Genomic DNA, 10,476 nt, shown 5'->3' with positions numbered 1-10,476 from the left:
TCATCCCTCACCACTAAGCTATGTTGGCTAGGGCTGATGGGAATTGTAGGCCAAAAAGATATTGGAAGCCACCAGTCCCTGTGCTTTACATCTGGCATCCCCTATAGAAAGGTATGTTCTGAAAGTTTATCTGACACTTTCAGAGAAAGACACTTCTTATCGGCCTCTTCAGCCCAAATTCAGCCAAGCTGCAATTCACAAAGCCCAACCCAGCAAAAAGTGCTTACATCCTCTGACATAGTCTCAGCTTTTTTCACATCATCTGCCTAAAAAAAATGCTCTTTCTGCTCTTTCCAGAATGGAGGCGGCATTGATCAAAATAATGTAGCTGGTGGTAACAGCATAGGAGGGAAAGGCAACAACGTAAGTAGCAGTACCCAGAATTCCTCTGTGCTTTGAGCTGATCAGTATTGCTCAGCCCTCTGTAGAAAATATGTTCTCTCCATGAAATTGTAGGAGCTTCTTGAACTGATTCTGCTTCCTTCTGTTTGAGGGAATAACAGCATCAGTATTCACAGTGCTTATTTGACTTTTCGTTAGTATGTTTACATATTTGATCTCTACCCCATCTTTCTACCAAAAATGGCACTCAGTCAGAAAAAGGTCCCTGTCCCAAGGAGTTTATTATACAAGGGAGGAACAGGAGGAAAGATTTGGATGAGGTAAATGGCAAGAATATGCATTCGGTTTGGTTCTATGTCTTTGGACTTAGTTTCATTAGAGGATGTCAAAGGTGTATGGAAAAGGTGGGGGATTGAGAGATAATTGGAAGGAGGGAAGAGTGAGACAGGCTGTATCACAAAAGCATTTAGGGTAGTGGTTCTAGGCATAAGGGGCAGGAAATAGCAGTGTCATTTCAGGAGACAAGGGCCTCTTATTTATGCTAGTCCTGCTCTAGTGCTCCTAGTACATTATCCCATCTTCATGGATGGGATCTGTGTGGACAAAGAAGTTTTGCTTTGGAGGATATAATGGTTCTTCTTTGCTGCTTTAAAAAGAATAAAGCAAGGAGACATGTACTGCTTTGGCCAAAGTTTAGATATTGATGGACATTCTTATCACATCCCTTGGTTTGTTATTTGGTTTGGTTTTTTTCAATTGCAGAACATCTATGCAGCCGTTCCAGGAGTAAGTATCATCAACTTCTATCTAGCAATCCCATGCTTTCAAATATTGAATTTAATGGCTTACTTCCTGTACTCTAATACTTTCCCCCAAATCCCAAAGCCATTGTCCATGACAGGCCCAGGAGGAGGGAAACTTCCTTAGGGCACAATCCTATGCATATTTAGACAGAAGAGGGCCTACAACTCCTCTCATCCCTCACCATTGGCTATGTTGACTTGGGCTGATGGGAATTGTGGGCAAACACATCTGGAAAGCTAGAAGTCCCCCCCACACACACATATGATTTACATCTCTCATCTCCTATATTGAGGTACCTTCTGAAAGTGCGTGTGATCCTTTAAGAGGAAGACACTTCTTATCAAGCTCTTCAGTCCAAATTCTGCCCAGACACAATTCACAAATCCTGGCCCAGCCAAATGTGGCTCACATCCTCTGACATAGGCTCAGCTTTTTTCACATCACCCCCCTAAAAAGATGCTCTTCCTGCTCTTTCCAGAACGGAGGCAGCATTGATCAAAATAACATAGCAGGTGACAACAGTGTAGGAGGCAACGGCAACAACGTAAGTAACGGCACCCAGAATTCCTCCGTGTTTTGAGCTGGTCAGTATTGCTCAGCCCTCAGTAGAAAATGTGTTCTCTCCTTAAAATTGTAGGAGCCTCCTGAGCTGATTCTGCTTCCTTTTCTTTGAGGGAATAACAGCGTCAATGAACACAGTGCTTATTCAAGTATTCTTTCCTATGTTTAGGTATTTGACTTGTACCCCGCCTTTCTACCAAAAATGGCACTCAAGGTGGCTTGAGTTCTGAACACAGAAAGGTCCCTGCCCCAAGGAGTTTATCATCTAAAATTTAATACAAGGGAGGAGGAGGAGGAGGAGGAGGAAAGATTTAGATGAGGGTAAATGGCAAGGATATGCATTCAGTTAGGTTCTATGTCTTTGGACTTAGTTTCATTAGAGGATGTCAAAGGTGTATGGAAAAAATGGGATTTGAGGGATGATTGGAAGGAGGAGAGAGTGAGACAGGCTGCATCACAAAAGTATTCAAGTGGTTCCAGGCATATGGGGCAGGAGGGGAGAAATGGCCATGTCATTTCAGGCTACAAGGACCTCTTATTTATGCTAGTCCTACTCTAGTGCTGGTACAATGTTAGCCCATATCCATGGATGGGATCTGTATGGACAGAGTTTTGCTTTGGAGGATATAATGGTTCTTCTCTGCCGCTTCAAAAAGAATGGAGCAAGGAGTTATGTGATTCTTTGGCCAAAGTTCAGATATTGGTGGACAATCTTAACACCTCCCTTGGTTTGTTATTTGGTTTTGTTTTTTAATTGCAGAATGTCTATGCGGCTGTTCCAGGAGTAAGTATCATCAAGCACTTGTGATCTATCTAGTAATCCCATGTTTTGAAATATTCAGTGTCAAGGCTTACTTCCTGGATTCTAATACCCTTCCAAAAAATCCCAAAGACATTGTCGATGGCAGGCCCAGGAGGAGGGAAACTTCCTTAGGGCACAATCCTATGCATATTTAGACAGAAGAAGGCCTATAATGCCTCTCATCTCTCACATTGGCTATGTTGACTACGGCTGATGGGAATTGTGGGCAAACACATCTGGAACACTAGAAGTCCCCCCCACATCTGATTTACATCTCTCATCTCCTATATAGAGGTACCTTCTGAAAGTACGTTTGACCCTTTAAGAGGAAGACACTTCTTATCAAGCTCTTCAGTCCAAATTCTGCCCAGACACAATTCACAAATCCTGACCCAGCAAAACATGGCTCACATCCTCTGACATGATAGGTTCAGCTTTTTTCACATCATCCCCCCTAAAAAGATACCCTTTCTGCTTTTTCCAGAATGGAGGCGGCATTGATCAAAACAATGTAGCTGGTGGTAACAGTGTAGGAGGGAAAGGCAACAACGTAAGTAGCAGTACCCAGAATTCCTCTGTGTTTTGGGCTGATCAGTATTGCTCAGCCCTCTGTAGAGAATGTGTTCTCTCCTTAAATTTGTAGGAGCCTCTTGAGCTGATTCCGCGGGAATAACAGCATCAATATTCACAGTGCTTATTTGAGTATTTTTTTAGTATGTTTATATGTTTGATTTCTACCCTGCCTTTCTACCAAAAGTGGCATTCAGTCAAAGAAAAGTCCTTGCCTCAAGGAGCTTATCATGTAATGGTTAATACAAGGGAGGAGAAGGAAGAAAGATTTAGATGAGGGTAAATGGCAAGAATATTCAGTTTGGTTCTATGTCTTTGGACTTAGTTTCATTTGTTGTTGTTGTTCAGTCGTTCAGTCGTGTCCGACTCTTCATGGAAAAGGTGGGGGGTTGAGGGAGAATTAGAAAGAGGGGAGAGCGAGATCAGCTGCATCATGAAAGCATTCAGGGTAGGGTTCCAGGCATATGCGGCAGGAGAAACGACATGTCATTTGAGGATACAAGGGACTCCTATTTACTGTATGTTAGCCCTGCTCTAGTGCTCTTAGTACATTATGCCATCTTCATGGATGGGATCTGTATGGACAGATAACTTTTGCTTTGGATGATATAATGGTTCTTCTTTGCTGCTTTAAAAACAATAAAGCAAGGAGGCATATGCTGCATTGACAAAAGTTTAGATATAGGTGGACATTCTTAACAACTCCCTTGGTTTGTTATATGGTTTTATTTTTTTTCAACTGCAGAATGTCTATGCGGCTCTTCCAGGAGTAAGTATCATCAGGCACTTGTGATCTATCTTGTGATCTATCCCATGCTTTCAAATATTCAATTTCACAACTTACTTCCTGGATTCTAATTCCCGGCCAAAAAATCCCAAAGACATTGTCCATGACAGACCGAGGGGGAGGGCAACTGCCTTAGGCCATAATCCTTGGCATATGTAGACAGAAAAAGGCCTACAACTCCCAGCATGCCCCACCCAGCTATGATGGCTGGGGCATGCTGGGAGTTGTAGACTTTCTTTCTGTTTAAACATGCAAAGGATTGCCCCTTTAGGGATTCTTTTGGGTTGGAAAGATGTTCTAAACATTTGAAAGAAATCAACATTTGGACAAGGGACCAAACTCGTTGATGTGGGATTAATGTGGTAATCTGATGGATGGCTGGAGTAGGAGAGAGTCTTTGGGGGGGGACCCCCAAGGATGTTTGAATTCAGAAGAGTACACTTCAGTTGGGGCCACCCAGGGAAAAGGTCTGTGAGATCTCCTCCTCCCCAGACTTGAATTTTCTTGCATCTGCTTCCCATCCAATAAAGTTTACATAAAACCAACCTGTCCCACAATGTGTCTCCCATGTTGGGCTGCCACACTGAAGATGGGACAAGGCTTTTGTGCTTCTCAGAGTCACACTATCAGGTTTCAGCAGGTGTTGTGGTGTTTGATGAACCATTAAAGGCAGCAACCCTGATCTCTTAGTTCAGTGGGCATATTTTCTTGCCCTCTGGTGATTAGAGAGAACCACTCCTACAGCTCACCTCTCAGTGGAATTAGGTTTCCCATACCAATTGAGATCAATGGCCTTTTTATTTGGGATCACTTCACAAGTGGCCACCGTAGCATTGGCACTTTCATATTTATTATTTATTTAGTGCATTGATAACTTTACATCATGGAACTGAAGGCAGCATGTACAGTGTTCGTAAGTGGTCTCCCATCCAGGCACTGACCAGACCCAAACCTGATTAGTTTCAGCAAGGTGGCTGCATTATGGGCCCTCAAACTACACCCTGTGATATTGAAATACTTTGTTTTTGGTCCTCAGCCATGGGCTTTGGGATTTTTGTGGTTTATGTATACCAAGCATTTCAAGGACAGTTACTCACTGAGCTTTGGATATTCCATGGAAAGAAAATGGCTTCAATCCCATGCACACTTACCTGAGAGTAAGCCCCCTTGAATTCATTGGGACTTCCTTTTGATCAAGGATGTATACAATTGCATTTGGTTCAACTAAAGCCAATTCACGATAAAAGGAGCCTGAGTCAGAACTTGGAGAGCTGGGTTCTAAAACTATTCTACCTGCATTTGTGCCATTTGGAATGGTATAACTTTGGACAGGTATCTTCTGTGGTTCCAACCTAGCTCTGTACGTTTGAACCACTCACCATTATATCTCAACAATATCTCAACAGTATCTCAACATTAGGAAGGATAGCCTCTTGACCAGCGTGTCAATTTGACTCATCCAGGGTCTTCAGGAGCTGTAGGGACCCCAAGTAAGACTGTAACAGGAATGTTGTTGTATCAATTAAAGAGATAAAATCCCTAGGCTTTGCTTTAGCTGATGTGTAAAGGTGCTTCTGGAATGGCTATTGATAGCTAAAGGTGTTTGCTTAAATTATTCTCACATCTCTTATTATACCCCCAAAACAACAACAAAATCCTATGTACAAATAGTGAACTCATCCTCTCCATATGGATTGTTGTATTGCCCAAACAGTACGATCCGTGTGCAAGACAGCTGTATCCGCAACATCGTGGAATCCCCCAGGTTTGTAGAAGCAAAAAAAACCCATCTAAAAAGCAAATCCTAAGTGTGTGTGTGTGTGGGGGGGGAGATTCCAAAATAGCCCAATGTAGGCTAAGCTTACTCAGTGACTGAGTGTTGGGGGGGGGGTGAAAATGGGGGGAGGGAGGATAGAATGGAGTAGCCTAGAATTTATTTATTTTATTTACTATTAGTGTTTATATACTTTTGAAATTTCTGTGTGCCACTTGCTGTGTGCTGTGTCCACCACAGCTAGCAGTTTTGAAATTGTTGTGCACCATTTGCTAACTTTGTGCATCGCTGCCAACAATGTTGGCTAGCTAGCTGCCTGGCTGGAAGTCCAAATAAGAAACTCCACATTGCATAGTTGTGTTGTAAATCCCATCCATTAGTCTAGTTATTATACTTTATTTTTTATCTATTTATTACATTTATTAATCGCCCATCTGGCTGGTCACCCAGCCAATATAGAGTTTACATGGAGTAAACTTTTCCCAAAAGAGTTTACATGGAGTTTACATTTCCCAAAAAAGAATCATGCTGGGGCTCCACCCTAGCCTAGTACCCCTTATTCCAAGATGCTCAGGTTTTATGGACTTTACTTTAGAGCAGGAGTGGGCAACAGCTGGCCCACGGGACACATGCAGCCACCCATGGCCATTTTTGCACCCCTGACTAGGGATGTACAGATTGTATAAAATCTGTTATGTCTGTGTTTTGTGGATTGTCAGGTGCCTTTTGTTCTGCAGTCTGCCCATCAATGAAATTTGATTAAAAAAAAATAATCCTGAATTTGCACAAATGTACATTTGTGCAAATGTGCATGCATGCAAATTCGCATGTGCAAACATGCGCAGATTTCCCCCATATACACAAAATCCTCCCCAGTGTGCATTTTCACACTTTAGCCTATGGGGAAATGTACATCTTTGGCTGTTTTTTATTATTATTATTAATTGCATATATTTCAACAACAAAATTTGTGCAAAATTGGGAAAATTAGAAATATGGTCCACAAGTTGACAGAATCTGCCTGAAAGGGGGAAAGCCAGTCTGCTGCGGAATCCGCCAGTCAGACTCATCAAAATCTGAACTCATTTGGTTCCATTGTGGATTTCTCTGACATGCCTTCCCCTCACCCACCACTGATTGTGCCATGGTAGTGGTAAAACTTGAAGTGATTTTGTGATCAGAAATAATACCCCTTTTTCCATGCTCTAAACAAACTTGCTGAAAGCAAAACTGGAGGGCCATGACATCGTCTAAAAAACCTGTACACAACTATGAGGAGGGAATGATGAATTCAAGATAAATGCCTCATGGAGAAAAGCTGAAGATTCGCTGGGAGTACATGTCTTGTTTGCAAGCAGAATTATGCTCCCAAAAGCCCCCTGGGGGGGGTATGATTGTGCTTGCAAAAAAGGTGCATGTGTTTCCTTGCAAAAATGCTGCATTTTCCACCCCACTGCCACAAACCTAATGGAAATTTAGGTGGCAGCAGCAAGTTCTGGGAGGCAATGCAGCCCCCTGACCCCCAGGTAGGGATGGCAGAGAATTCCGCCACGGAACTCGGTGAGGACGAGTGCCAGTGCATTCGGCCCCCTGAAATCTGTGGCGGAACGGCCTGCCACCCCCCCGCCCCCCTGCGGATCCCCCCCCAGGATGAGTCTTACCTGGGGCAGATCTTCCGGGCGGCGACGGCTGCAGCAGCTGGTCTTCCGACCGGCTGCTGCCGCCGCCGCCATTTGCAGTCTTGTCGGGATGTTGTTTTTTTTTTTACAAGATGTGATAGGCTACATAAAGACTTATGTAGCCTATCACGTCTGGCTTAAAAAACAAACAAACAACGCACGTATGCAAATGGCGCCATTTGCATTCCTTTTTTTTGGCAGTCTTAGTCTACGTAAATATTTACGTAGACTAAGACGGCGAAAATAAGGGGAACGCAAATAGCGTAGCGGACGCTATTTGCGTTCCCCCTTATTTTCGCCGTCTTAGTCTACATAAATATTTACATAGACTAAGGCAGCCCAAAATAAGGAACGCAAATGGCAGCGGCCGTAGCCGCCGCCATTTGCGTATGCGCATTTTCTTTTCTTTTTTTAAGCCAGATGTGATAGGCTACGTAAGTCTTTATGTAGCCTATCACGGCTGACTACAGGGATGCAAACGGTAGCAGCTACGGCTGCTGCCATTTGCGTCCCTGCTAGCCAGTGGCCGGATGTCCGGCTGCCGGCGGAGCCGGCTGGCGGCTCCGCGGAATCCCCGTGGAGCGGAGCCGGCCGGCCAGAATTCCGGGGGGAGGGATGGAGCACCTCCCCCCCCCAGCGGAACCCAGTGGAGCCAGGTAAGGGGAGTTTCATACATCCCTTCCCTACCCCCAGGCCTGCCCCTGCTTTTTATCTGTCCTCTGCTATATAGGGCCATGTTCTGTTAATAGGTCTGACACTTTAAGAGGAGGAAGCTTCTTATCTACATTGGTTACTTCACTCCAGATTCTAGTCAGACATACATCTAGGGATGTTAGAGAATTCCACCACGGATACCAGGGAGGCTGAATTCCAATGAATTCAGCCCCCTGGAATCTGTGGCAGAATGGAGCAACCCACCCCACCACCCTGCAAAAGCCCCACGAAACGGAGCCTACCTGGCTGCAGCTCCGGCAGCAGCGGCGGTGGTGGCTCTGGCGACTCTGGCAGCTCCAGCCGTTGCTGGGCTGCAGCCGCAAATGGCAGCCGCTACGCCAGCTGCCATTTGCTTCCCTGGTAAGCTGTGATAGGCTACGTAAGTATCTACTTAGCCTATCATGGCTCAGGCAGGGACGCAAATGGCGTAGCAGCCACAATTTGCATCCGTGTCTTTAGCTGTGATAGGCTACATATATATTTACATAGCCTATCATGGCAAAAGACAGGGGAGCAAATGGCATAGTGGCCACCATTTGCGCCCCTGTCTTTTTCTGTGATAGGCTACATAAAAATATATGTAGCCTATCATGGGAATAGCAAGGAATGCAAATGGAGGCCGCCATAGCCGCTGCCATTTGCGTCTGTGTCTTTAGCCATGATAGGCTATGTATATATTTAAGTAGCCTATCACGGCTAAAGACATGGACAGAAATGGCAGCAGCTACGGCGGCCACCATTTGCGTCCCTGTGAAGCCCAGCGCCAGATGTTTGGTTGCATTCGGCCCCAGCCATAGAGTCGCTGCGGAGCAGAGCCGGCCAAGGAGGATTCCGGTGGGAGGGACAGAGCTCCTCCCCCCCACCGCGGATTGCCAGGCGCAGAGCCAGGTAAGTATTTTGTACATCCCTACATACATCCCAGTCCTTAACACAGCAAATAGCCCCCAAATCCTTTGACAGCTCCTGTGCCAAGGAGTTAACTTGCTTTTTCCCTGTCACCCACCTAACAAGATGCTTATCTGCTTATTTCCAGAATGGAGGTGACATTACCCAAGATGATGTGTTTGGAAGCAATTCCATAGGAGGCAATGGCAATGGGGTAAGTGCCCAGAATTCCTTTGCATATTGTGTTCATCATTACTTCCCTGGAAAAAGTGCAAAAAAGGGCAACTAAAATGATCAAGGGGCTGAAGCATCTTTCCTATGTGGGAAGGTTACAACTAGGATTGTTTAGCTCAGAAAAAAGAGAGTCAGGGGAGACATGATACAGGTGTATGAACATACAGGTGCATGTTGTGGATAATGTGGATAGGGAGGCATGTTCTCCCTCTCTCATAAGGCTAGAACCCGGGGTCATCCCATAAAGCTGATCAGTGGGAGATTCAGGACAGATAAAAGGAAGTGCTTCTTCACACAGTGCGTATGGAATTTGCTACCACAAGAAGTAGTGATAGCCACCAGCTCGGATGGCTTTAAAGGGTGGGAGGTAGACATATTCCTGGAGGAGAAGGCTATCAGTGCCTACTAGGCTTGATGGTTGTGTACCAGAGGCAGTGTGCCTACGTACACCAGTTGCTGGGGAACATGCTGTTGCACTCATATTCTGCTTGTGTTTTCCTGGTTGACAGCTGGTTGGCCACTGTGTGAACAGAACTGGACTAGATGGACCCTTGGTCTGATCCAGCAGGGCTCTTCTTGTGTTCTTATGTTCCCCCTTCCAGAATGGGGGTGGTCTTGATAGAACTTAAGTAGCAGGTAGCAATAGAATAGGAATCAGTGACAATGATGCAAGTCATGGTACCCAGAATTGTTCTGTGGTTTGAGCCAATCAATGTTGCTCTATCCTCAGTAGAAAAATATCTCCTTAAAATTTTAGGATACCCATTAAGCTGATTCTCCTTCCTTCTCTTTAAGACATTCTTTAGCCGTGTCGATGTGCACAGTGCTTAACTGAGTACTGCCAAGAAGACAACTCTCTTGAAGCCTATGGGTGACTGAGACAGGATCAACATATCATCGGCATAAAGTAGCATGGATAGGTGTCTATCAGCTAACTTGGGAGGGTGGATGTCAAAGCAGTCAAGAGCTTTAACTAATGAGTTTATGTAAAAGTTGAGCAACAAAGGAGCCATAATACAACCTTGCTTTACACCTTTTGATGTTGAAACAGGACTAGACAGAAAACCCTCAGGTTTGCATCTAATTTTTAAGATGTTGTTTTCATGTAACTTATATGTAAGAAGTAGTAGACGGTGATTCACCTAGGTAGCCTCAAGTTTGTACCAAAGATTGCCTGTAGAGATGGAATCAAAGGCAGATTTGAGATCTCCAAAAGCTGTGAACAGGGATGTTTTAGATTTACTGGTGTATTTATCCACAAGATGTTGAAGGATTAAAGCTTGGTGCATAGTGGATTGACCTGATCTAAAGCCAGCCTGTTCAT

General features: G+C 44.6%; 1 protein-coding gene across 4 annotated transcripts in view; it reads left to right on the top strand.

Annotated features, from left to right (window-relative positions):
- LOC146337841 (uncharacterized) overlaps positions 1-10,476 on the top strand; it is a 58,415-nt gene that overhangs the window by 4,955 nt on the left and 42,984 nt on the right. For 2 of the 4 annotated variants that reach the window (XM_084814365.1, XM_084814363.1), the window contains exons 3-10: positions 298-363; positions 1,105-1,128; positions 1,625-1,690; positions 2,468-2,491; positions 2,994-3,059; positions 3,825-3,848; positions 5,581-5,631; positions 9,067-9,132. In XM_084814365.1, coding sequence (XP_084670491.1) covers positions 298-363; positions 1,105-1,128; positions 1,625-1,690; positions 2,468-2,491; positions 2,994-3,059; positions 3,825-3,848; positions 5,581-5,631; positions 9,067-9,132 — 387 coding nt within the window. The remainder of the gene's footprint in view (positions 1-297; positions 364-1,104; positions 1,129-1,624; positions 1,691-2,467; positions 2,492-2,993; positions 3,060-3,824; positions 3,849-5,580; positions 5,632-9,066; positions 9,133-10,476) is intronic. The other 2 variants (XM_084814367.1, XM_084814364.1) reach the window with 1 other exon arrangement.

This window comes from Heloderma suspectum, chromosome 10 (genome assembly GCF_057233095.1).
Source record: "Heloderma suspectum isolate Gila_16-S chromosome 10, 16-S_ref, whole genome shotgun sequence".
Taxonomy (NCBI): domain Eukaryota; kingdom Metazoa; phylum Chordata; class Lepidosauria; order Squamata; family Helodermatidae; genus Heloderma; species Heloderma suspectum.
The sequence above is the reverse complement of the archived record's forward strand: the minus strand, read 5'-3'. Positions and strand labels throughout refer to the sequence as shown.